Here is a 26,634-nt window from a genome sequence, read left to right as displayed (position 1 = left end):
ATCTTCTTCCTGCATCCTCTAGCTCCTTCCCCCGGGCCAGTTCCTTTTTCTCTCTGTAATTTAGCATTCAGGGCTGTCTCTGGGCCACCCTCATCTCCCTAAATCTACTTGCTCCCTGGGTGACTTTTATCTAGTACCAGAGTGTGAGAATTAACCTTCCGTGTCAACTTGACCCAGCGGTGGTCACCCACTCCTTTAGTTAAACACTAGATGCTGCTGCGAAGGGATTTTAGAAGTGTAATTAACATTGAACTCAGTAAACTCAAGAGTGAAGATTACCTCCCAGAAGGCGCACATACGTGTGCGCTTCAACCAGCTACCTCACGGCCCCCAGAGAAAAGCCAGAGGCCCACTGGAGAGGAAGCGCCCTCCCAGCTTCCTCAGGCAGCAGGGATGGAGCAGTGGCACTCGAGTCTCCAGCCTGTGGCTGGGGATTTGTTGACCTTCTAAGTCACTGAGCCAGTACGTTGAGACAGGGTCTCCTATAGTCTTGGCTGGCCTCAAACTCCCAGGCTAAGGATAACCTTGAACTCCTGACCTTTGGCCTCACTTCTCAAGCGAGAGCCCTAACTGTTAACTGGTTCCCTTCTAACCCCACGGCCGCTTTACACTCACATCCTACTGCTGGGTTCTCTCTCTCTCTCTTTTTTTTCCTAGAAAATCCCAATAGATGGAGTACCTTTTATCCTATTGCTTATTTAATTTTGAGACTCTTGGCTTGAACTCACTTTGTAAACCAGGAAAGCCTCAGACTCAAAGAGTTCCAGATCCCGAGCGCTGGGACTGGAGGCACGTGCCACCACCTTGCCCAGCTAGTGCATATGGTGTATGGTATTGTTTATATTGACTCCCCTACTTTCTCTCTGATTTTTACCTTCGGTTCTGACCTCCAGATCTATATATCCAGTTGCCTATTGGAAATCTCCATTTAGAGAGAAAATTAGAAAGTCAGACTATGGATTTGTACCAGGCTATTACGTTCCTTCCCCAACCGTCCCCGTCCCAAAGAGGGCCCCCACTTACCCAGCGGCCAAGGCCGACATTTTTTTTTTTTTGGTTCTTTTTTTTCGGAGCTGGGGACCGAACCCAGGACCTTGCGCTTCCTAGGTAAGCGCTCTACCACTGAAAATCCCCAGCCCCCGGACATCTTTATAGTAGGTTCTCATCTCTCACTTTCTCCTGTTCCTAACCCGTGTTTACCCTCAGAGGCAGGTGCTGCCTCACTAGTTCAAGCCTTTACAGCTTCTGCCTTTTTCCCTCCTGGCTTTTTGCTTCCTTCCTACCATGTCTTCCTGGCTCTCTGGCTGCCCCACTGGGTGAGTGCAATCTCTGCTTGGTGCTTCTTTGTTTCTTGTGTCCCATGCATGGGACATCCTCAGACAGTTTCCTGCTTTCTTGCTTCCTTTATTGTTCTTCGGAGTGTAGAGAGCTCGTCCAACACCCACCTCACCCCATTGCCTTGTGAAAGGATGCGGCGACAGCTTCCTTGGAACGAGAGGTGCACAGCGTGTTTGCATGACAACAAAAATGGTCAGGCACGGAACAAGAAATTGACGGTGACCGAGGGAGATGTTGAGTGGAGAAGGCAAGAGCCAATGGCCATGAACCTTGCTTTTCTTCTACTGGGAGCCATTTTCCTGGGAAAATGCTGGGAAGGCCTGTCTGGTGGATTCTGGTTTCTTAAGGCTGAAACCAGGTCATGAGCAGAGGGAGGGCAAGATGTGGCAGTGCTGTTAGAGATTCAAGAGAAAAAGAAGAAGGAAAAAGTGGAAGAGTCATTGTGGCGGCTGGGGAAATATGACAGGGAGAAAGGATTGCTGGGCAGGGACAGATTTGAGGTTTGTGGTCCTGACCTACTCTCTATGTGTTTCTGTACCCAAGTAGGGTACAGACGATGTGGACGGGCGAGCAGCACTAACAGGAGTGGCTCTTAGCCAGGGGGTAAGAGTGAGGGTTGGGGGAAAGCAGCGCACATCTTTATTAATCCCAGAACTTGGGAGGCAGAGGCAGGCAGATCTCTGAGTTTGAGGCCAGCCTGGTTCACAGAGCAAGTTCTAGGACAGCCAGGGTTACACAGAGAAACTCTGTTTTGACCGAACAAAACAAACAAACCTCCCCAAAGAAGGGTGGGTCTTGCCTTGTCTGGACCATTGAGAAAGCTGGACTTGATCTCAGGGCCCTAGAGAGACGGAGGTTCCATAGTGATTACTGTAGCTGGCACCCTCTGCAGGGTTTACATTGCTGTTGAGGCAGCAGGACCCCGGTCTTAGCCGAGACGACAGTTGAGAAACAGAAGGATTTTTCGACGTTGTCCGAGCTTCGATACCACATTCTAGGGGGACAAGAAATCAAACAAGGGTTTGCTTTTCGAAAGTTTTGATAGATTTAGGTGATGTGCAGTTTTTAGTAGGTACTTGGGGCCACAAAGAGGGAAGGGACAGTCATGGGTGGGAGCCCCACCCAGAGGAGGTGGCTTTTCAAATGAGCATTGACTGTGTTGGTTTTCAGGGAAGGAAGATAACATGCTCAGTCAAATCGATCTAAGGTGTTTGATTAGAGCGTGAGCAGACCTTGAGCTATGGGGGAAGGGGAGTAGGAGCCTCTTCCCGTAACCAGTAACTGACTGGACCAGAATACGGCTCTCTGCATCTCCTCACAAGCGGGGAGCTGTTTCAGCCTCCAGCGCGTGCTACAGTCTACTTATCTTAGGGGCAGTGGGGAGTTGAAGTGGCTTACGTGGTCTTTTCTAATATGCTCAACCGTGATCCCTCTGACCAGTCCCGGTAAGATATTTTCAGGGTCAAGCTATTGGAATCCTATAATCCTGGCATTAGTATGTTATTATAACCGTGATATAAAAGCCTCTCTCTATCCCATCATATTCTAGAAATAAGTTGCACTGTCTATATTTTTAATAATGAGGTACCCAGGACCTTCTTTTTACGGACTGTCCCTACACCTGAGATAAGGCAAACAGTGCTTAATGCAGACCTTGGCTGGGGAGTCAGGGGCAATCAAATTCTCTGTCTTTTGGCCTGAATACTTGCTTTGTAGCCAGTCCCTACATTTGAGAGTCAGGGGTTGCCCCAGTTCAAGCACTGATTGTACACACACAAAAGAAGTGAGCTGTGAGCAGTGTGGGAGAGGCGTCCGGTCAGCCTGTGCAGTTGTGTGTACATTTACGCAAGCCTTTTACTTTCACAGAGCCTAGAAGGAATGTGGGGAGAGCCATCCAGTTCTCAGCAGGTGTGGCTTCAGGCTGTTCGGAGCCAGCAACCTTCTCACCTATTTTGTTTTTCACCCAGCCATTAACTAAAGTAGTGGGTCAGACCGACCATTCATTCATTCATTCATTCATCCATCCATTCACTCGCGTGCCAAGCAGTCTTAGTAACCTAGGGGCAGGGAGGCATGAGAGGACAAGGCTGCCTCTGGTAGGTGCTGGTGGTGCTGTGCCAAGTGCTAAATATACTGCTTTCTTTAAGGTAAACAACACAACCCCAAGCCCGACTGGGACGAAGAGGAAGTATTGTAAGGAGAATTACTCATTTCTTTTCAGGGTTACTCAGGATGAAGTAGGCATAGTTTTAAAAAGCCAGGGAACTTCCTTAAGAGAATCACCAGACTTGACTAATCCTCAGGGCAGTGGGGGTCACTTAACTATGCAGTCAATTAGATTAACTTTTGCATTTTCTTAAAAAAAAAAAAACCTACTTGGCAGGGTCACAGCCAGTACCAGGGACATCAGAACATCTGTACAGATGCCGGGCGTCAATACGTTTAAAGTTCCTCTTGTGACTAACGCAAGCTTTGTAGATAGCAGCGCCTTAGGGCTGAGGCCAGCTTACTCACTCCACACACTCTTACTGGGTTCTGGTTCCCAACATTCTTTGAATAGCAGCGGCGGCCTTTGGGTCGGGGGGCGGTTCCGGGCAGCGAGGATGTTGCACGGTCCAATTAGGAGCTCTCACTTTGCGGGGAGGACAGGCACAGGTTGCCGGGGCTGCGCGAAGACTGGATTTTTGCTTTGTCATTCTGACACGGGCAGTTCGCCCGCCTACTAAGAGCAGGGCGTGGCTTCCCGGAGCCACTAGGAACCAGCAGCTCTTTATCCTCAGTGTGCTTCCGTCAGGCCTCGCATCCACGCGGGAGGTGCGGGACGCCGACGCGGCGGGGCGAGAAGAGCCGGTGTTTTCATCCTCCTTGCTCATGTAAGCTCTACGCCAGCTCCTGGGGACCAGGGATGCCCGGGACAGTCGCTGGCTGACCTAGGAGCATCGCTCCGGGGTGGTGATTTGGAAATATCCGGGAGGGGACCATTTACTGTGTGACTGAGAGGACTGGGAACAAGCTAGGGTAAGCTCTTAGAAAAGGTGCAAGGACAACCCGAGTCACAAGCTTCAGTATATGGGGACTTGAGTCCGGCCCTAGTCTGCTGGTGCCTGCCTGGCAAGCTACCAGAGAAAATGGGTATCCCTTGTAGAGCAATGATCTTGAGTTATATGCGACACTTTGAGGAATATGTATATAGGTCTGTGATTGCATTAAGAAGTTTCATGCCTTTACAAATGTTTTCATACCATAAGCCCCATGAAACTCCTTGGAATTGCCATTCGCATGTTTTCAAAGTGGCTTGCCCTCCTTGACCCAGGTAGTTCCCTAACTGAAGGAGGCGGTGCAGGCTGGTGGTTAAGAACAGAGACAATCAATCCTGCCTGGATTTGAGTCCCGCCTCCAATGTTGACAGGCAGCTCGAACTTGTCCAAGTTGGTTGACAATTTGTAACTCGGTTTCCCAACCTGTGAAATGGACGTGGTAACACATCTAAAAGTACAGTTGTGAAGACTAAATGTTTATATGTACATATATACATTATATTTATATCTCTATTGGTACTAGCACTGAATAACTGCATTTAAGTGCTGGTGTCAGTAATATATATATATCTGTGAGCTCCATTTTTAATAGCCTCATACTTTTCCGAGTTCACTCCTTTGTGAAATAGGACCATCCATCCTCCCCTGATGTCATCCAGAGTGTGGATGGATACTGTCTTAGTGGGCCTTCGTTTTGCCCGCGGTTTCAGATTCCAGGAAGCCCAGGGTGTTGAATTCTCTCGGCAATGCGATCAAAAGCCAGACCACTCTGTGTTAGCGAGACTGGGAGCCTTTAGTCGCCCTGCAGAGCTTTTCTGAGTTCAGGAGGTCCTGGAGTCTTCTTGCTGGCTCGGCTGCTTGCGGGTCGGAGTCCACTGGCGGGAGTGACCGGAGGGCGTGTGGCGTCCCGGAAGCCCCGCCCGGAGGAAGGCTCACTGCCGCTCTGCTTTGTGCCACAGAGGGCGGCGGGGCCTTGCAGCGGCGCGGGCGAACGGAGAGGCCGCGGGAGGCGGCGAGCGGGCAGAAGGCGAGGGCGAGCGGAGGGCGGCCATGGTCCAGCCCTGAAGGTAGGAGCCGCGCACGATCCCGGATTCCCGATCCCCGGCGCCCCGGCGCCGGGTCACTGCAGGCTGGCGACCCACGTGCTCTGATCCCTGAACCGGGAGGAGCCAAGCCAAGCCATTTCTTCTTTTAAAACGACCAACTGTTCAAAGTACCCTTTGTTTGGATTTCCCCTCTTACAGTCTTCATCCGCAGGGTGAGTAGCATGGGGAAGTCTTGAGAAAAAGGGCATTAGGAAATGCTTACCCCTTCCTCATTAGGCCCGCCCCATCACCTTCCTCTTAATTCTCTAGGGCATGAGGTACCGAGAAACGCAGGCTCCGGGAAACAACCAGGAATCCCCTGGGTTGAATTTGTTTCCCGTCAGGCATTTCTTTCTCTAGCTCAGAGCTGAGTGGATATAAAGATCTAACCTTCCGTGTCAAGTGTGCTGGACGTATTTTTTGGTCTCTCCACTTGGATGGAGGGGTAACAGCCTGCAGAATTGCAAAAATGCAGGATGAGACACCAGACGGATGTATTGAAGTTGGAGGACATTGTGAAGTCTGTTCTTAACTTCCCCTATGTGGATCGTGGGGATCAAACCTCAGTCTCCACACTTGCCAGCAAGTGCCTTTCCTCAGAGCCATCTCACCAGCCTCTCTGATTTTCAAAAGTAAAGTAGACTGGGACATTTGCTTTCTCAGTAAACCTGAGGCCTGCTAGGCATAAAAACATTTAGATGTATGAGCCATTAAGAAGGATATCAACGGGGTTGGGGATTTAGCTCAGTGGTAGAGCACTTGCCTAGGAAGCGCAAGGCCCTGGGTTCGGTCCCCAGCTCCCAAAAAAAAAAAAAAAAAAAAAGAAGGATATCAACAATAACTTTGTATTTTTATTTAGTCTTCTAAAAGAAACATTTTTGAAGAGTGAATGTGGGGAATGGAAATAGCAAATGGATGGAAACTAATTATGGGAGTTAAAGGCTTTCCCTTTAGTTAAAGGACTTGCCCACTTAGACCTTCAGATTGCAAGTTAAACAGCACACCTAGCAATGGTCGTCCTGGGGGCGGGGCTCCTGCCGGGGTGGTGAATGTATATCGAGAAGTTGTAATCATTTGTTTCTACATAGGCCTATCTCAATCGTGATTTTTAACATCAGTGGGAGTAAAAATGCCTTTATAAGCTTTGGGTTGGATTGTATTGTCGCATTTCTCTGACCATTTCAGTTTCAGTTTGGGCATTTGGTGAGGTACAGAGCCATGAGTGAGGTTGTAACATGTGCTTCCCATTCGCTCCATATATCGAGCTTAAGTGAACCAGCTGTACTGTCTCCTCCTTTCTCCTGGCGTTAATGAACACTAAAAACAAAAACAAAACAAAACAAAACAAAAAAACCGGAATGGACAGGACAGTAAGACTACGGACTGGCTTGAGACTCTTGAACCATTTGCTAGACATGGTGAGTATATTATAGATGGGAGAGAGAGATCTTTGGGAGGACTGGAGAGGCACAGTTACTTCTTAAGGGGGAGTTTGAATGAATGCCCCCTTCCACCCCTGTGCTTGTGCCAGGATTGAACAGGGCTGCAAGCATTGTAGGTCAGTGCTCTACCTCAGAGGTGTGTCCCCAAGGCAGCATTTGGTGTGTAACGCTGAGAATGGAGCCCAGGGCCTTGCACACAAGCAGTTGTTCTACCGCACATTTCTAGCCTTTTTCTTGTTGGCTTTCTTTCTTTCTCTCTCTTTGGAGGCAGTCTCTTTCTGTAGATCAGGTTGGCTTTGAATTTACTGTGTAGCCTAGGCTGGCCATGGAATTACTGATCATCTCCTTGCCTCTGTCCTTTTGAGTGCTGGGATTACAGGCGGGTGCCACCAGGCCTGGCAGCATTTTATTTTATCTTTAAGGCACAATTACAAGGATTGGAATATATAGGATTCCAGAGGTTTTCGGGGTTTTTTTAATCGCATTTATTTGTGTGTTTGTGTGCGTGTATGTGTGTGTGCTTGTGCCTGCCCGAGCACCATGTGTGTATATGAAGGTCAAGGGACAACTCTTTTTCCCTCCTTCTACTATGTCGGTCTTGGGGATTGAACTCCGATTGTTAGGGCTAGCAGCTGGTGCCTTTCCACACTGAGCCCTCTCCACGCCCTGGTTCCAGAGTTTTGAAATTGCCTGTGCAAATGCCTCTCTTGGTGGCACTGAGAAGGGCGGGCACAGCGAGTGGAATACTACCATAGTTAAGCCTTCAGTAACATGATAGACGAGTCTTGGGCTATAGGATTAACAACCGGCTGCCTGAGACTTGGTTCCTTTAAGGCACTAACAGAAGAGGAAGCTGGCAGGCAGTGAAGCACTGTGAGACTCATGTCCAAGCAGATGTGCCAGTTGTGGTCAGTCCCCAGGGAAGGTTAGCTGCAGCCCGCCTCTTCCTGATAGCCATCAGAGAAGGTGCTCATTTTTCTTGCCCACACTACTTCAAGCTTCTCACACCTACCACCCTGAGATCTCCCTCCCTAACCTGCCCAGGGCCGTCTTCCTCAAGGCTGCTTGCAGGATGAAGGGCTCCCTTTTCAGTTCTTTGTTCTGTGCCTTCTTGGGCCAGGGCCAGCCTGGTTTTCTTCTCATCTCTGCCCTCAAGGTGCTGTAAGCTCCTGGGAATAGTGACAGCTGCAGTGCCTTAGATTTCTCCACTCTGCTGGGTTCCTTACCTCAGTTCCTGTCTAGACCACCTTTCCAGGGGTGTACCTCCTCAGAAAACTGCATCATTTGGCCAAACTACTCGTGTAGGAAAGGAGGAGCCTGGTCAAGATAATTTTCTGGCTTGCTTATAAAAGGGAGAGGTAGGCTTACTTACTTATGCCTGTGTTTGCAAGGGTACATGGGTAACTCTGGCTGAATGTTCCTGTCGGTAACAGCTCTTTGTGTTCTCACAACTGTCTGGCGAAGGGTATGGTGTCATCCAGTATTGCAGATAAGAAAACGAAGACCTCCGCAGTTACCAGGGTGCACAGCTGGCTACCAGACAGAGGCAGGGCTGCACGCCAGACCCCCTGCCCGCAGAGCTCACTGCTCTGCTCACACCTCTGGCTTTGTGCGACTGAGACACACACCTGCCTCGGGTGTGATGCTTGTGCCTGTGAGTCAGGATGGAGCCCAGCAGATCGCAGTATTCCTAACATAGTTCTGGCATGGAGTAGACCGCCCGCCATTCGTGGGAAGCCTTACTGGATGGGACTTCATTCCACTGTGCCTACTACATCAGAAGGATGACACACTTTTCCATCTTCCGTTTGTCCTTTAGCCGCTCATATGCATTCCATAAATTAGCACTTCATTCGTAGACTCATTCCTTAAGTGGCAGGGCATAAAGACTCACTTCAGGGAGTTAACAGGTTCTGGTTTCATCGAAGGTGGGTCGTCAGACATGAAACTCTGAGCTGTTCAGAACTGGTTCTGGGTAGCACATTGGGAAACGACTTAGAATTTTATCTCTGATAGTCCCAGTGCCTTTAGCTTGATAGGCAGGTGAGCCTTGTCAGTCAGAAAGAAAGAGGTCACTTCGTCAGGCACCTGTGTTGTCAACACTAGACTAGGCGGTACCCTATCATCGCCAACCCAGATCTGTGTGATAATACATACACTTAAAAATACTTTTGTTAGGACTTGGGGTGTTGAGGGATTGCCTGGCATGCCCTACTAGAACACTACTAGAAAATGTCATCTTAGGGTTTCCTTGCTGTGAAGGGACACCATGACCACGGCAAACTCTTGCAAAGGACGACATTTAATTGGACCTGGTTTGCAGTATCGGAGGTTCAGTCCATTATCATCATGGTGGGAAGGATGGCAGTGTGCAGGCAGACATGGTGCTGGAGAGGCCCAGAGTTCTACATCTGGATCCTCAGGCAGCAGCAGGAGACTGGACCACACTGGCCATAGCTTGAGCATAGGAAGCTTCAAAGCCCGCCCCCACAGTGACATATTTCCTTTAACACCTCCTAATAGTGCCACTCCCTATGGGCCAAGCATTCAAATACATGAGTTTATGGGGGCCATAAACAAACCACCACATATGCTAACAAATGTTTCTCTATTTAAAAAAAGGGGGTCAGTAAGTTTTTAAGGTAGAGTGGAATACTCAGTAGACTAATTTTGCAAATGAGGAAACTCAAATACTCCTACAGGGAAAGTCTATGGAAATTAAGGAAGCATCTTTTTCTTTTAAAGATGTGTGCATTTAAATGTGGATATGTGCACCCTGAGTACAGAGGCTTGTATATCCTCAGCCTAAAAATATTGTTCTTTTCCTAAAACATAAAACGGTGAAAAATCACTGCTTTGCATGTAAAAGTATCTGAGATACTTTGGGATGTAGTAATTCTGTGCTGTACTCAATAATTAAAACCACTGATTGTATAATTTTAATTATATGTTCTAATTTCCATCTTACAAATGAGGGACAGTGGTGGCTTGCAGGTTTAGCTGCCTGTCTAAGCCAATACCATGTATGGTAGGTAAAGACTGGGACGCAGGCTTTTCTTCCAGTTTGTTTTTAAATGTTAAATTGTGTGTGTCTGTATCTGTGTGTGAATGGATACCAAGTGTGTACAGGTGCCAGCAAAGACCGGAAGAGGTCGGAGTCCCTGAGGCAGAGCTGCAAGTGCTGTTAATCTCTGAACCATGTCTGTAGCCTCTTCAGTCCATTAAAAAAATAAAATTAGTATATGACATATGTATGATGTATGTTTAGGCATGAATGCCATGGTCCATGTGTGGAGTTCCGAGGACAAGTTTGTGGAGTTGGTTCTTTTCCCTCACTTTTTTTTTTTTTACTGGTTTTGTCTTCTTTAATGATTTATTTTTACTTTTTTAAAAAAAGATTTATTTATTATATATAAGTACACCGATGCTGTCCTCAGACACACCAGAAGAGGGCATCAGATCTCATTACAGATGGTTATGAGCCACCATGTGGTTGCTGGGATTTGAACTCAGGACCTCTGGAAGAGCAGTGAGTGCTCTTAACCACTGAGCCATCTCTCCAGCCCAAGGTTCATTTTTAAAAGTGTGTGTGAGCGCGCGTGTGAGTGGAGGCTAGAAGAAAGTGTGGGAACTGGAGTTACAGACAGTGCTTGTGAGCTACCCCGTGGGGTGCGGAAGAATGTGCCAGGTCAAGCTTTCTGAGGTGTGAATTGGGCATGCCCCTGCTCACATTGTTATATCGCTGTGTACTGTAGCTTGAGCCACTTAACTGCTCCTTGGGTCACCCATAAGCTGGTTTGTGTTTCCCAAAGCATATTTTTCACCCAGTGGGTGACAACACTGAAGGAATTGAAAATCTTCATAGTTTGCTCATCTTGTAGGCTTCAGGTTAACCCCCTCTGTAGTGTATACCAGCCTTTATTTAGCCTTTGGAAGGCCTCCAGAGAAACAGCTCCTTTGCCGAATCCTGCCTGCCCACTGTTCTTCCACCCTTGAGCGGAGACGCTTCAAGATCGCTTTTGTGTAATGCGGGGGTGCGTCCCTCAAGGCGTGTGTGAATTAGCATGTACTTCCCTCTAGGCAGAAAAAGAAGCCCGGCTGAGGCCTGAAGCAGGTCTGCTGGAGCCTGGGCTGGAGGTGTGGTCATGGGTGAGCTGGGGGTGGGGCTGCCTGCGCGTGGGCAGGAGCCCTGTGTTCCAACCGCTTTCAGTTGCCCTCGCGTCGCCACCGTTGGTAGTAGCCCTTGGAGAGCTGTTACCTGCGCTCTACCAACATGTCTGAAGAAAAATGTTCCCTTACTGGAGGCGAAGAGAAAGGAGAGGAGCTGGCCAGAAGCCTGGCGTGGCAGCACCTGGTGAAGCAGGCGATAGAAGACGATGATGATGACGAAGAGGCACTGAAGAAGGAAGAGGAGGAGGAGGAAGAGGAGGAGGAGGAGGAAGACGAAGAGGAAGAAGAGGAAGGCCCGGATAGTAGCTCGGATGACCTGAGCCCCGAGGCCCCCTGCATGCACCCAGACCTCCTGGAGCTGGCCGTGGACCGAGAGAAGTGCCGCAGCATCCGCAGGCAGTACCGGCAGCTCATCTACACCGTGCAGCAGAACCGCGAGGACATCGTGAACACGGCCAGCGACTCGCTGACGGAGGCCCTGGAGGAAGCCAATGTGCTGTTTGACGGGGTGAGCAGAACCAGAGAGGCAGCCCTCGACGCCCAGTTCCTGGTTTTGGCTTCTGATCTGGGTAAAGAAAAAGCAAAGCAGTTAAACTCGGATATGAGCTTTTTTAATCACGTGGCCTTCTGTGAGTTGCTGTTGGTGTTTGTGGGTCTCAACTGGATGGAAGAGGAGTGTGAGGAATTGAGCGAATGCGATGAAAGCATAGCGCTTTCCTTCTGGAACATGCTGCACAAGGAAGCGACGGCCTGGATGCTGCAAGCCGAAACGTTCCATTTCATTTTTGGTTCATTTAAGGCAGAACGTTCTGCACGAAAGCCCCGGCAGGAACATCACAAACGAGCTTGCAAAATGGAAGGAAATGGGGATATGCCTACAAAGTTGAGGAAGCTGGATGTGCATGCTAATCAGGAGACGACAGAAAAAGAAGTGGAGAGAATCTTGGGATTGCTGCAAACCTACTTTCAAAAGTACCCCGATACTCCAGTGTCGTATTTTGAATTTGTGATCGATCCAAACTCATTCTCTCGCACCGTGGAGAATATCTTCTACGTTTCTTTTATTATTAGGGATGGCTTTGCAAGAATAAGGCTTGACCAAGACAGACTGCCAATTCTCGAGCCAACTAATGTTAACCAGGTGGATGAAGAAAATGACTCGTGTTCTTACTGCAGGAAACAAGGAGTTATATCTTTGAGTTTACAGGACTGGAAGAATATTGTTTCCACTTTTGAAATTTCAGAGGCTATGATCAAAAATTCATACTAAAGAGTTTTAGTCATAGTGTATGACTCCATCTTGATCTAAATCTCGAGATGGGATCTAAAAAAGCACACATTCTAGTAAACTATTTTCAGGAACAAATGAAATTGTTTACTGTGCACTGTGTTTTCCTTGCTGACTTGAGGTTGTAATCTTAAAAATTCACTGTCTTGCGTATGAGAAGCTTTTTGAAATCCACATGACACTTTCAGTAAGCTCCTGAGTTCTTAGAAGGTATTAGTTAAAAAAAAACCAACCAACCAAACAAAAAAAACCAGGACTCACCGTGATACTGAATTGCTTTCTCTGATATGGCAAACTAAGGGTAAGGGGCTTTTCACCAAGTTGGGGAAAGATTGAGGAAAAAGACAAGAAAAGTCAGTTGTTGGGCAATATTAAGATTAAGAAAATCTAGGCGACATGATGCTTTTCAGAGTGGATCTCTGTGTTCTGAACTTTCTTTGATCAGTGAACTTAATAAAAGTGTGTGTGTGTGCTGTCAGTCAGAAGCAACTAAGGCCCAAAAGGTAGGTCCAGTTTAGCCAATAGGGAAGGCATCCTGGGCTTTGAGACAGGGTCCTGGAACCCACAGTGATCTGCCTGCCTCTGCCTCTCACCACACTAGGCGGGAAGGCATTCCAGGTAAGGTCAATGTGAGCAATGGAGACAGGTACGAACGCGAGCGGATGCGCAGATTTATAGAAAACCTACACTCGATTAAGAAGCTGGCTGGAATCTCTACAACCTCACCGGTGTCCTCAGGGGTGCACAGTATTTTTTGTCACTTTCACTTTTGAGCCTTATCTCTGGCTAATCTGTCACGACTCAGTGCCAGCGCCATGATTTCTACCAGCACAGAGTATCCCTCAGAGTCTGTGATGTTTCATTGTGTAATGACCCTGATTGTCCCAATTAACCTCACTTTAAAATTTGCTCTGTATCTGGCCTCTATACCAAGAATTCCCCATCCTCCCCGGTGCTCGTGCCACAGGTGCCAGGTTTCTTGTGGGGCCTGAGTTGGAACAAGGCGCTGATGTGAGGAGTTCTGCTGACGTTGTAGCCCTTTGCTTCTGGAAGATAGCAAAAGAGGAAACTACAGAGCAGCTGGGGGTGTGGTTCAGGGGGTAAGCGCTTTCTTAGCACGGGTCCTGCCTTAGCCTCTATCCCCAACATGAGTGGGGTGTCTCTCTGCATGGAAATTATTTGATGGTCAATGTAGAAAATGTGGTTTATGAAAATAATCTCAGAGGAGACAGTGGACATGCCCTGAACGTTAAATCTTAGGAATGTAAGTCTTTGTTGGTGGAAAACTGCTGCCACTGATGTGGTTGGCGGTATTTTTATTCCGCTTAATAGTAAGTTTTCCTACTAAATCTGGAGTGGTTCAGGGGAGGGAAATCCAAAGTCTAAATGATGCCAGGATCTTTGTGTGGAGAAAGTCCATTACACCGGCAATGCACAGAGAATCCAGGAAAACACCAAAACCCCTTTCTGTGGTAGCTGTCTTTCCTCTTCCCCCACAGGGGAAGTATTAACCCTTCCCGGCACTGGCCACACTTCAGGATGAAGGAGCATCCTTTGGCCTTGCTACTCCTCGTCCTGACATCTTGGCAGCACCCTGGGGTCTCCAAGAGATGTCTGTCCTTTGGCAAGAGAAAATTGGGTGATAGGAGATGAATTGAATGGTAGAAAGTAACCAAATTGCAAATCTGCTTGTCAACACCTTAAAATGAGAAGATTCAGTAAAAGAAGTAGGGGGATCTTACGGGTTTTGTTTTAAAGTTAGAACTTTATTGAATAAAAAGGTCCCTTTATGATCATATCAGCCCTACCCTGTAAACCTCAGATGCTGGTTTTGGAAGTAAAAATCCCCCCTGTGTAGAAGGTTGTAATCCCAGTCCGGAGCTCCCATACTGCATTGGTACATGCAGTCCCCAGATAAAAGACACACACAAGCTTTATACTTACAATAAGCCTTAAACAGCACAGGCGCTGCCAGATATCTGCCCTCTGTGCTGTCAGAGTCTACTTTCCTGTCGATAACCCCGAGTTAGTACTTTAGTTAGTATTTTACCTGAGCTGCTCTTAACTCAAACTGGCCAGCCCTCTGGGCCATGCTCTCTTGAATTTACCTAACCTGTGGCGGCTTCTCTGCCACCCTCCTCTCTGGGTTTACAGCAAAGATGTTGAAGAAATGGTGCTTACAGGGCACCCACTGCTCTTGCAGAGGATCCGATCTGAGATCCCAGCACTCCTGTGGCAGCTCTGTACACTTCCGCTGTATCTGAAACCATTCTGATGGCTCCAGGCACACATGTGGTACACATGCACACAGAACACTCAACACCTAAGAAGGCATGGGATTAAATTAGAAAGGTGTATGTGAGAAGTGTTGTTACTAGGTATGCTGTCTGTCAGGAAGAGCAAGAGAGTAAAAAGGTGTGTTTGAGTGCGATGTTTGTGAATGTGTGTACACGCGTGTGCACCTGCTTGTGTACGTGTGAAAGGACAGCCCCTTCCCTTTTTGAGAGAGAAAAAAGAGAGAGGGAAGGGGGGGAAGAGAGAGAGAGAGAGAGAGAGAGAGAGAGAGAGAGAGAGAGAGAGAGAGAGAAAGAGAGAGAGACTTACTGTGTAGACTAGTCTGGCCTCAAGAGCTCCATCTGCCTGTGCCTCCCTCCAGAGTGCTGAGATTAAATGTCGCCATGAAAGCATAGCTTTTGAAAGTTGGTCCTTTTATTGTGAGAGTTGGGATTGCCCTTAGGTCATTATGAGGTTTTACTGGCTCCCATTATATTGTTATCAATTAGTTAATTTATTTGATGTGCATGGTTATTTGGAAGTCAGAGGACCACTTCTGGGAGTTAGTTTTCTACTCTCCCATATTGGTTCCAGGAATTAAGTTGGGCTTAGTGGGTAGTGTTTTTAATCTGTTGGTTCATCTCACCAGCTCGGGCAAGTTTAGTGCCATAGCCAGGCCTCTGAAACAGAAGGGACATCTGTTTAACTATCGTGAGGATTTGACAGGACATAACATATGCGGAACATGTCCAGTGCAGTATTTTGTCTCATTGTGGACGTTGAGTCCGTGAATTGCACAGAACCACCTTTTTCCGTGTTGACATTTCTAGTGGTCAGTTTTCTCCAGGTCTTGTGCTTTTAAACTTTCTTACCTTTGTTCTGGGGGAGTCTATCGCCAACTGACTGTGATGTGCACGTTGGTAACGGACACAGTGGCTGGTGGGCACCCAGTATGCCAGGCACTGCGCTGGGCGCTGGAGGAGAGTGGCGGAGCCCTGTCCATCCAGAAAGGGATTTAGTGTCCTGGGTATTCTATAGCTTCCTGCTGCTGCTGTAACAAATTGCCAAACACTCGATGGCTTTAGACGACACTACATATGGAGTTGTGGGGGCTGGATGTCTGGCCAAAGCGGGTTTGGCTAAACTAAAACCAGGCTCTGTCCTGCGGAACATTTTGAGTGGGACTCTGTTTAGCAGGAGCTGATGGCCAGTTCAGTTTTTCTTTTAAAGATTTATTTATTATATATAAGTGCACTGTATCTGTCTTCAGACAGATCAGATCTCATTACTGAGCCACCATGTGGTTGCTGGGAGTTGAACTCAGGACCTCCGGAAGAGCAGTCAGTGCTCTTAACCACTGAGCCATCTCTCCAGCCCCCAGATCAGTTTTTAAGTATGAAAGTATAGTTCTAGGCTCAGGCAAATGCGTCAGATGTCCATGTCTTGCCAATTACACCTTATAGGGTCCTTTGGCACACTTTTTTTTATAAACTGGCTGGTTCAGTTTGACTTGAAGCTTGAACTGTAAAAATCCATGCCCAGTACAGAATTTAGTAAAAGAACAGTAGAAACCTTTGGAAGAGAGGGCACTTATGGCCTTTAGGATGTTGGGGTGCAGGAGATGCACCTGCTCTCCCTTAAGGTTTAGGTGTTGCAAAAGGTTGGCTCCAGGGGCCAGAGGTTTGTAATTTTCTCCTGTGTCCCCATCTGCCCTAATAACATGCACTTAAAATAAATTTGAGATGATAATAGTTAATCTTTTAAGTCAGAAAACTTTTATGGGCTTTCAAATGTGATTCCTTTGTTGTTCATGGAGGTCGGTGAAGTTCAAGACCACCAGCCTATAACCCTCTGGTTCTTTTATGAGTGAAATAAGGACATATTTCTGAGAACCTCAAAGGTCTTCAGCAGAGATCTTTTGCATCCAGTTTCCTGGACAGTTTACTTCAGGACAGGTCTGCCTCTGCTTGCTGACATTGACCCATCTCTTAAGAATGTGACTTCAGATCACATTCATTCCTCTAACATTCCGAAGACTGTGGATCTGTCACGCTCTGATGCAAGCCTCCATGAACAGCAAGGCGGGGATTGTGATTGGTATCCTGTCCACGTCACAGGATACTCGTCTGTTGACTGATAAAGGGAATGTTGGATTTCCGTCATTGTTCTCTCATTACCTATGCTTTCAAATGCGGCACCAGCACCTTCTCACATGTGACGCGGTCTGCGTCTGTAGGCTTGTCTGTGTCACAGCTCATGCTTGGCAGTGGTTCTGGGGTGCAGAGAGGATGCATCTTGTGCCTGTGTCCTATGTATCTGTTCACTGACTGAAGAAAAGCACACACAGTGCCACCAGTTCTTGTTCTGGTTTATCTTATGTGTGTGGGTGTTTGTCTGCATGGGTGTCTTGACCACTCGTGTGCTCAGTGACTGTCGAGTTTTAGGAGCTGCTGTGTGGGTGCTGGGAACTGAACCCAGGTCCTCTGGAATAGCAGCTAGTGTTTTTGACCACTGAGCTATACTCGTCCCTCTCTTTTAAAGGAGATGTGTATGCATGCAAATGCTGGTGTCTGAGAAACGGGGTCTACAAGAACAGCACACCCAGCTGGTTTATTGCCTCAGCCCCACAATGGTTACTCTTTTTTTTTTTTTTTTTAAGAACATTTGTTTAAGTTTTCCCCTTTACCCTTTAAAACCAATAGGTGAGCCTAGGGAGCAGTCACAGTGGCTAACTGACAACGTTTACCTGCTACTGTGATCTGAGTGGCTGTTTTTACCAGCTTGTTTCCCCCCACAGTGCCCTGCATTGCAGGAGAAGCCCTGGTCATCATGCCAGTTGATGGATGCTGGCTGTGCTTCCCGACTTCCCGAGGTAGAGCCTTTGCGCAGACTGTCTGGGTGACGTGCACTTGCCCCAACTGTTGCTGGGTTCCAGGTTTTTTCCCTCCAGTCCCCCAGCCACTGCGTGTGCCCTGCGTGCTGCCGAGGGGCTCTCGTGGAGCTGTGCTTCCTGCTTCACATCCCTCCAAGGGACTCCCCTCCTCATCCCAGACGCCCCGCCCTGCTGACCCCGGTCTCTGCCCTCCACCCTCTACACCTGAGAGTAGGCAGGAAAAAAATACACTACCTGGGCTGGTAAGTTCATGGCTTTGTAGACATTAAAGGTAAAGCTGGATTAGAAACTGTTTTTCCTGTACTTGCTGACTTTTCTGTCATTACCCTCATTAGCCCAGGACTTGATTAGAATGTAATAATGAGTATATTGCTAAAGCAGCAGTCCAACCCAATGTGGAGTGTAGCACGCTTTATATAAACCACATACGCTAGTATACACCAGAATGAAAGGGTGTCTTAGAAATATTTAATTTTTTTCTTAATACCTACCTGTCTTTAAATCCTGTACATATAAATACTGAAACACTAGACAGGACTTTCCACCACAGGGTAAAGCGGTGAGCCTTATAGAGTCCCGTGTACCCTGCCTATTTACTGTGTCTTGCAAGGGCTGGGTGGTAGAATACACGATGGGTTTGACGTTAGGCCTGGTGCCACACACCTTTCCTTCCTGCGCTTGGGAGGCAGAGGCCGGCCTCCATACTGGGTTCTAGGACAGCCAGAGCTGCAGAGTAAGACCCTGTCTCAAAAACAAAACACCCAAACCTATAAGGTACCTTGTAGAGACATAGACTTCTAAGTTTACACGTAGATCACTTGTTGATTTTTTTTTTTTTTTTTTTTTGCAATTTTTAGATGTTTCCTTTCAGCTACACAGTGTAATAAATAAAGTCTTAGTCCAGGCCCCCTGTTCAGTTGCCGTCTTGACATCATTGTGATGGCTGACCAGACTTCTTAGCTTCTGACCTTAGCCCACTGATTCTGTCTCTGACAAGAAGGTGAAGGTGATTGCTAGATTGTACTGCTGACGCTATTAAAACCGTGCTGAATACTTAAATCTAATGACCGCATGTTATGTAACCGGGAGAATTTCAGTAGAAATTGTGTGTCTCGTGTTTTATTTTCCCCAAAGTGAGGGAAACCTGACTTAAAACCTAGTTTAAAAACTCTAGGAAAGGGGGGGTGGGCTGGTGAGATGGCTCAGCAGACAGAGGTGCCTGTTATCAAGGTGATAAACTGACTCCGAAATTTTCCTCCGATTTGTACAACCTTGCTGTAGTAGGTGCCCTCCCCCACAGACAGACAGATTTAAAAAAATCAGGGAAGAACAAAAAATTCCTGGACAGTCAATATGAAAATGTCACAGTTAAAATCATTATGTATGACTAGTATGTGCCTGTTTGTACTAAATTCTGAGAGAGAGTGTTATCAAACTTAGTTTAACTACGTCAGTTCCAATGGGCTGTCTGAAGAATGTGCTAACACTTGACAGGAGGGGCCAGGCCCGGGAAAGGGCCCTGGGGGATGCAGTTCTCTTTGATAATGGCCTAGATTGGTTTCTCTTCAGGAAGCCTGGATGTTTCCATACACAGCTGAAGTGAGAGTCTGCATTCCCTCTTTGAAAATGGCCTTTGATTTTCTTTAAAGAAAGATTTGCCAAAGCTTTTCGGGCATTGCTGCTTTTCTGTTAAAGTCTTTTCATTTATGTTGTTTTCCTGCAGCCAAACAAAAAAGGCCTACTTCGCAAGCTGTCAACAATGAGTGACTCTAAAGATGCCCCTAAGTCCTATGACTTCGACCTGATCATCATCGGAGGAGGCTCGGGAGGCCTGGCGGCAGCTAAGGTAAAAGCCTCTGCTGTGGCGTCCGGTAACGGTTAGGGTACAGTACTCCCTCCCCTGATGGCCGTCTGCATTCTCTGGAATTGTCCGTCCGGGCGTGTGTGGGTTTTTTTTCTGTTAACTTTGGCAGGACATACAAAGAGACGACTCCGTAAGTCACCTTTCCAGACTAAAATGTTTCCTCTTCATGTGAAAGTTCAGAGCCCAGTGATTTAGGGCATGCTTTGTTTCATTTTTAAGGTTTCATGATCGTTTTGTCTTGTCTGTTTCAAGTATTGTAAAGGTGTGTGACAATGGTTAGAAGTTACGTGTCTTTTTAAACTAACATTTGACTTTTTTTCCAATTCGTCAGCAGTCTCCAATGAACAGTTAGATTTCTTAGACTTGATTAAAACTGATTTGCCTTCAGTGTATATGACGTGATTTGAGAACGGCCAGTCCTGGGCTTGACTGGGAAGAGAATCTACCAATAGGAAAGTGAAGCTTCTGACTGCCACACCCTTTTCCTGTGTGAACAGATTTTCCAGTGCGGTCTTTCTAAAGGAGAAAGTGATCACACTCCACTCCGGTGGGGCCTCGTGAAGGCTCCCAGATGACTCCTCAGTAGCACGCTGTGGGTCGCTCTGTCACAGTGGCCTGCTTGAAGGACACACGGCCTCCAGTGCTCTCCAGTAACTTTTGCTGGTCCAGTGGCCAGTTTACCACACTTCTCTGTGAGAAAGATAAAGTCTACAAGAAAGACAATTTCAGAAAAAGAAAACAAACCTCCTCCCATACTCTGGTTTGAACTAGGTAAACTCAGAAGTTCCTTTAAAGATGTCATCTCCCAGGCTGCAGTGGGAGACAGGCACCTCTGGCCTTCGGTCAGATGGCTTTCCCAGGTGTTTACCATTTGTTTAGAAATGGAAAAAAAAACATTTTTCAGATTTGTGTGGTGTCTGTTGATGTTTGAGGAGAATCATGCAGGGAGTTAGCCAGGGCTGGCCAGCTGTTGGTAACAATTTTGCAGCTGTAATCTGTGTGGTCTTTGAAGCTGTCAGTGGCATGGCTTTTATCCTAGAGCCAATTAATCAATACAGTGTGTTATGTTCCTAGACCTCGACCTGTGACTGGTTGTACCTCAGGCTTTAGAGCATAAGAAAAGCGGTGTGGGTGCCAGCCCTCATCTCCACTCCGTTGTTGACTCACTTGAGTAACTTTATTTCCCAGGAGGCAGCCAAATTTGACAAGAAGGTGATGGTCTTGGACTTCGTCACACCAACTCCTCTCGGAACGAGATGGGGTGAGTTTCTGAGGTAGCGCACCATGGTTTCCCCTGGTGGAGAGTTCCTAAAAGCCAACCTAAAAACAGAAAACAACAGAGAGGAAAAATGACAAAGCCCAGCTTTCCTGTGTGAACTGAGTCAAGAGGATCCAGTTACAAGCTGTAGATTTGGGTTCCGCAGAAACCTTGGCCACAGCTGGCTTAAAGGTCGACCTTTGCGTAACCTGTTATCCAGTAGAGTAGAGTTGAGGCTTTCTAAGCACTCAGGTAGTTAAGTAAGGCAGCCGTAGCCATCTGAGTCTTGCTGAATTGCACATTGCCTACTCATTCAGTGAATGTGTGTCAGTGACTTGTGAACCAGGAGCATGGGACTGTAGCACTGAGCTCTGTGGAAGAAGCTCCTGTCCCTGTGGGACTTACACTTTTTTTTAACATTTTATTTAATGTTTTGTTTTGTTTTGTTTTACACTCCAGATTTTATCCCCCTCCCAGTCCACCCTCTGATTGTTCCACCTCCCACCCGCCACCCCTGGGGCCTGCAGTCTCTTGAGGGTTGGGTGCCTCTTCTCTGACTGAACTCAGACCCAGAGTCCTCTGCTGTATATGTGGGGGCCTTCTCTCAGCTGGTGTATGCTGCCTGGTTGGTGGGCCAGTGTCTGAGAGATCTCAGGTTAATCAGAGAATGCTGGTCCTCCTACAGGATCGCCTTCCTCCTCAGCTTCCTCCAGCTTTTCCCTAATTCTGCCACAGGGGTCAGCAGCTTCTGTCCATTGGTTGGGTGCACATATCTGCATCTGACTCTTTCAGCTGTTTGTTGGGTCTTCGGAGGGCAGTCATGGTAGGTCCCTTTTTGTGAACACCCCATAGCCTCAGTAATGGTGTCAGGCCTTGGGCCTTCCCCTTGAGCCTGTTGTTGCTGGACCTTCTTTTCCTCAGGCTCTTCTCCATTTTTGTCCCTGCAGTTCTTTCAGACAGGAACTTACACTTTAGTGGGAACGTGACTTGGCGGTGAGTAGTGAGGGGGCCTCCCGGGAGGTCAGGAGAGCAGAGCTCTGAAGTCCTCAGGCAGGGAGGGCTTCTGAAGAGATGCCCGATCACTAGAGCACTGCAGGAGACGATGGGGAGCATGCTGGGGAGCATGCGCTGGAGCAGAACCTGCAGGCAGTATTGCTAGCGCTCTCCCAGAGTAGACTCACAGGCCCTGAGGTGGTGGGAGGCCTCTGTGGGTGAGCTGGGTCGTCAGAACGTGACAAGTAGAAGTGGAAAGAAAGGCAGGTCAGCCTTTACAGCAGCACTTTACGGGCCTTGAGGACTTTGGCCCAGTGTAAGCAGATAATGAGGAGTTCACGGGAAATGCTTAGCACATTTTATGAAGGGAATCTGCTGCTCACATTAGCGCGAGGCGTTGGCAGTCGTGCCAGATAAGACGACAGCGCAGTCTGTTAGCTCGTGGACCCTGCAAGTGACTTAAGTCTCCACTCTGTGACCTGTGGAGTTTGGACTTCCTGGTGACACTGGTATCTTTCAGAGGACTTACCTTGAACTGTGAGCTCCAGAACCACCTCCCCTCTCTGCCCGATAGAAAGCTGTTACTATTCTGGGAGAGAGGAGTTTTAACATAGGAGTTCTTTGGAGAATCAGGGGAAACTATAGGCTGCCCCCCCCATTCACATAAACATCAAATTTTATACATATTTTTAGACCTGCATCTAACCACGCCTTGAGTAGCAACCCCATCATCATACCAGGCAGCAGGTCTAGAGTTTTGCATATAGTAAAGTTTTAATTTTTGCATCACCGTTGACCATTTTGAATCTGGACGTTATAGACATTGCAGAAATCTGTTTCAGAATGACTACTTTGCTCTGTACATTAGTCTCCGTGACTTCAGAAATGCTATGACGCTTGGGAATAAATTTTAACAGTATTGACTACATTAGACTGACGACGACAACGATGATGGTGGTGGTGGTGGTGATGATGATGGTGGTGGTGGTGATGATGATGTCAATGTTGATGTCTCATTACCCCTTAATACTCTCGGGGAATACTTAATACTTCATTGCAGCCCCGCAGTGCCGCTGACTTCTCTGTCGTTGCAGGTCTCGGGGGAACGTGTGTGAACGTGGGCTGCATACCTAAAAAACTGATGCACCAGGCGGCTCTGTTAGGACAAGCTCTGAAAGACTCGCGCAACTATGGCTGGAAACTCGAGGACACAGGTGAGGGGGGAAGGAGGGGCTCAAAAGTTGTGGTCTTGGCAGTGTGCCTTCCAGATACCTGGACCTCGATGAGGACTGCCTATCCCAAGTCCGCCCGGGTGAGCCCCAGGGCTCTCGGTTGTCAGGTTTGAGAAACACTTCTTGAGCCCTCTGAGCTCGCACTTCAGGCTGTGGGCCATACTGAGTCATACTGAGTGCCTCACATGCGAGTTCGAATCGTCGGCTTTAGGGCATTAGGTGACAGCTGCAGTTCCACTTCATTGTGACTAGAGCAAGCGACTTCCCTGGATTTCAGGCTTGTCTCCTGTCACTTGCTATCATTGGGACAAGTCTGCTATCTACTTAAAGTACAGTACTTTAAAATAAAGAAATCAAAACCAGACCCAGCCCACAGAAGAATAGCTGTTGGTACCGTATTGGTAATGATCATAGGTGGTTGGCCTGTGGGGCAGGGTGTGTACCGTCCTTTTCCATTGCTGGTGGACAGTGAGTTCTGCTCTTCTGCTGAACCGAGGCCGGCCAGGCAGGCTCTCCCAGGCTTCCTACAGCAGCCTGCCCCAGGCACCTTGGCTCCACAGCCCCTAAAGTGTGTGACCTCTTCAGGAGGGCTCTAGTTCTAACATTCACGGCGTGGGAATCGAGTGTCTGCAGTTTAGGCCCTACCCAAGCCACAGGCCGGCCGTTGTGCAGTCCTGGGTCTCACGGGCCTGGTTCTGTCTTGTGCTCAGTGGCCGGCTCCTTGATCAGACTTCGTTTTCATGAGAGAAACCTGTTTGTATTGTTTCCTCTTCAGCCATAGACTCCCTGGGACTCCCTCCCTGTGTCCTGAGTGTGTTTGATCTGTGCCCAAGTCATTAGTAACAATGATTAACCAGTGACTAGTGGGGGATAGTGGTGGTGGTGGGTTTGGGTTTTTTTTTGTTGTTGTTTTGTTTTTTGTTTTTTGGTTTTTTGTAGACAAGGTTTCTCTGTACAGCCCCTTATGCCCTGGAACTCACTCTGTAGACCAGGCTAGCCTCAACACAGAGATCCACCTGCCTCTGCCTCCCAAATGCTGGTGTTAGACACATGCTGTTTCTAAGACTGAAGTGTTACCCTAGAGTCTACACTGGCCTAGAACAAACTGAGAGGCTCAGCTGCCCTCCTGAGTACGGTTGTAGACATGCGCCTGTCAAAAAGATGATTGATTTTTATCCGTTGAAATTTTGAAATATCGTTTGTACTGTCTTGACTCAAAGGATTAGTGATAGAACCGAAATTTTTCTTTTTTTCCAGGTCAGGGTTTGGGGACAATGAGATTCAAGTTCTCTGAATAAGAAGCCAGCAGACTTGCAGATAAAGCAAGGATTTGAGATGCTGGGGCCTGGCCTACAGGGGAATCACTCAGCTCTGTTTTCATACTGTGAAAATAGCTTCAGATGAAATACAAATGAATTTGGCTATATGTCAATAAAAGTTCATTGATCAAAATGATGCCAGGCCGTGATGCCACATCCACCCACACTGAGCATGCCCAGCTACAGTGTAGTAACCCAGTTCTGGCTGCAGCAGAGTCTGACTTTGTAGCAGATGCAGTCCTAAGCCCTAATGGCACCCTGTTCCCTACACAGATCAATGTTTATAATCCAAAGGAAACCACCAGTTCACTTCTTCATAAAGGAGGGAAGAATTTGTGTTGTGGTTTTGAATACAGGACATGAGAAAGCAGCTTTTGTGCCCCTAGAGAACGTGTTCTCCTGGGTTGAAACTGCCTGGCTCCAGGTCAGAGTTACTGAGGAGCTCACCAGGCGGTCTGAAGGACTAACTTCTCTCTTCTCACGCAGTTACGCATGACTGGGAGAAAATGACAGAATCTGTGCAGAATCATATCGGCTCGCTGAACTGGGGCTACCGAGTAGCTCTCCGGGAGAAGAAGGTCGTCTATGAGAATGCTTACGGGAAATTCATTGGTCCTCACAAAATTATGGTAATTGTAAAGTTGCAGTCAGTGCCCCTCCCCTGCCTTTTCAAAATAGCTTTCATTGGTGTTAGCAGAGAAAACCGTTTCAAATGTGTTTTTTGTTTTTCTTTTTCTTTTTTTTTCGGAGCTGGGAACTGAACCCAGGGCCTTGCGCTTGCTAGGCAAGCGCTCTACCACTGAGCTAAATCCCCAACCCCTCAAATGTGTTTTAAGAGATCAAATAAGGAGCAAAAATTAAGGCCGCTGTGGCATGGATTGTCCGGTTTGGTCACTTCGATGCTATGCTTTGTGGGGCCTTCTGAGGAGCTGGAGAGTGTCACAGTCCTGGGCCAGATTCCCTGGATGTGAGGCTTGCTCTGTCACCTTGTAGTAGTATTGCTCAAGCCAGTCCTTCATCTGCTCAGCCTTTAGTTTCTCTTACTGTTAGGGGGACTGAGGAAGGCACTGTGTGGGTTGCCCTGTGCTAACCATAGGTTCTAAGGGATAGTCCTGCCTTGGGATTGACAGTGTTTCCTTTGCAGGCAACAAATAACAAAGGTAAAGAAAAAGTTTACTCAGCAGAACGGTTCCTCATTGCCACCGGTGAAAGGCCGCGCTACCTGGGCATCCCTGGAGACAAAGAATACTGCATCAGCAGGTGAGAGAAACAGGCCGCATGGCTGGCCTTCCGCCTGGTTCTTTAAACCCACCTGGTTCGTTTCCTGGACGAAGGAAAGAATTCTTGGCCACGATTGTCCTTGGGGATTGAAAGGAAAAGGATCAGGGACTGACATTTTTAAAGGTTACAAGGTACAGGCATTGGTCACACTGCCAGGTAGAGTGAGCGCGTTACCCTGGCAACATAAGGAAGTTAGAGTTACATTTCTCTTTGCACCTGATCTTAATTTATGTGTATTTGTCACCCAGGTGGGTATTTTGTAACGTGAGTGTGGGCTACTGTACCAAAGTTTATTTTGTGTAGAGGAAGGACCTTGTTCCTTTGTCAACTCCAGGGGAGTGGAGACAAAGGGTTAACTCGTGGCTAAGCATCTGCTCGAGGCTTCTGAGGCTTCAGCCCCACTGCACGGCCCCACTACACGACAGTACCCCGTAGAAGAGCCTTCTAGAACATGTCAAGAAAAAAGATTTTTCTCATCAAGGGATAACACTACCAGCACTGATTTTGAGGAGTTTTAAATGACAAAGTCATTAAGACACACAGACAGTCTCTGCTATTTTGGATGCTCTTTTTTGCCTGGGAGTTCTTGGATTCCTCCTTCTAGAATCTGACTCCCTAATCCCTGGTGCAGGGGCAGCCTGGCTCTGTCCCTATACCTGGGATGTGTGGTCTGGCTTACTGTGTTTGGGCTGTTGTAACACAGTGATTAACTGGGAGCTTATGTGTAACAAACCGCCCACAGTTCCGGAGGTTCAGACATCGTAAGCTTGAGGAACTCATAGGTGGCATCTTCCTAGAGTGGAAAGGATGGTGGTGTCTCTGTGGGGTTCTTGTATAGACTCTGGCCCTGTTCATGAGAGCCAGACTTTTTTATGCCCTAATCATCAATTAAAACCCTATTAAGAGTAATGCTTGCGGTAGAGCACTGTGAGGAATTTTAATATTTGGACACACAGACGTTCAGACCTACCAGGGTCCCTTACCTGTGTTTTATCTTAGAAATAGGGTTTCCCTATGTTGCCTGGATGAACTTGAATCCCTGGGCTCAAGCGATCTTCCTGTTTCAGCCTGAGAAGCTGAGTCCACACGCGTCTGTCACTGTGCCCAGCAATTTAGGATTTTGGTGATGATAGGCTGGAGGGCACTGTACAGCCCAGGC

The 26,634-nt window shown here is 47.7% G+C and overlaps 2 protein-coding genes and 1 long non-coding RNA gene across 5 annotated transcripts in view; 2 read left to right on the top strand and 1 right to left on the bottom strand.

Annotated features, from left to right (window-relative positions):
• Nucleotides 1-1,387: 1,387 nt before the first annotated feature.
• LOC116907612 lies at nt 1,388-2,224 on the bottom strand. Its single transcript, XR_004388832.1, has 2 exons — nt 2,113-2,224; nt 1,388-1,730 (listed from the first exon to the last, which is right to left on the bottom strand). It is a non-coding gene; the product is annotated as an uncharacterized LOC116907612 (long non-coding RNA).
• Nucleotides 2,225-4,104: 1,880 nt separating this feature from the next.
• Txnrd1 (thioredoxin reductase 1) overlaps nt 4,105-26,634 on the top strand; it is a 38,546-nt gene continuing 16,016 nt past the window's right edge. The window contains exons 1-7 of one of the 3 annotated variants that reach the window (XM_032910625.1): nt 4,105-4,211; nt 5,336-5,443; nt 19,252-19,374; nt 20,581-20,653; nt 22,738-22,857; nt 24,681-24,823; nt 25,339-25,454. In XM_032910625.1, the coding sequence (XP_032766516.1) occupies nt 19,288-19,374; nt 20,581-20,653; nt 22,738-22,857; nt 24,681-24,823; nt 25,339-25,454 (539 nt within the window). In that variant the 5' untranslated portion in view covers nt 4,105-4,211; nt 5,336-5,443; nt 19,252-19,287. Of the gene's footprint in view, nt 4,212-5,335; nt 5,444-17,420; nt 17,771-19,251; nt 19,375-20,580; nt 20,654-22,737; nt 22,858-24,680; nt 24,824-25,338; nt 25,455-26,634 lie in introns of those variants that run through there. The other 2 variants (XM_032910617.1, XM_032910633.1) reach the window with 2 other exon arrangements.
• On the top strand, nt 10,674-12,589 carry Eid3 (EP300 interacting inhibitor of differentiation 3). Its single transcript, XM_032910647.1, has one exon. It carries the CDS (start codon nt 11,177-11,179, stop codon nt 12,341-12,343), a length of 1,167 nt encoding a protein of 388 aa, XP_032766538.1. The 5' UTR covers nt 10,674-11,176; the 3' UTR covers nt 12,344-12,589.

The sequence above is a fragment of the Rattus rattus genome, chromosome 1 (genome assembly GCF_011064425.1).
Source record: "Rattus rattus isolate New Zealand chromosome 1, Rrattus_CSIRO_v1, whole genome shotgun sequence".
Taxonomy (NCBI): Eukaryota; Metazoa; Chordata; class Mammalia; order Rodentia; family Muridae; genus Rattus; species Rattus rattus.
Note: the sequence above shows the minus strand (reverse complement) of the source record. Positions and strands in the feature narration are given on the sequence as shown.

Excerpts from the sequence above, each read along its gene's own strand:
- Eid3 (XM_032910647.1), top strand. The coding sequence starts at position 11,177 with ATGTCTGAAGAAAAATGTTCCCTTACTGGAGGCGAAGAGAAAGGAGAG.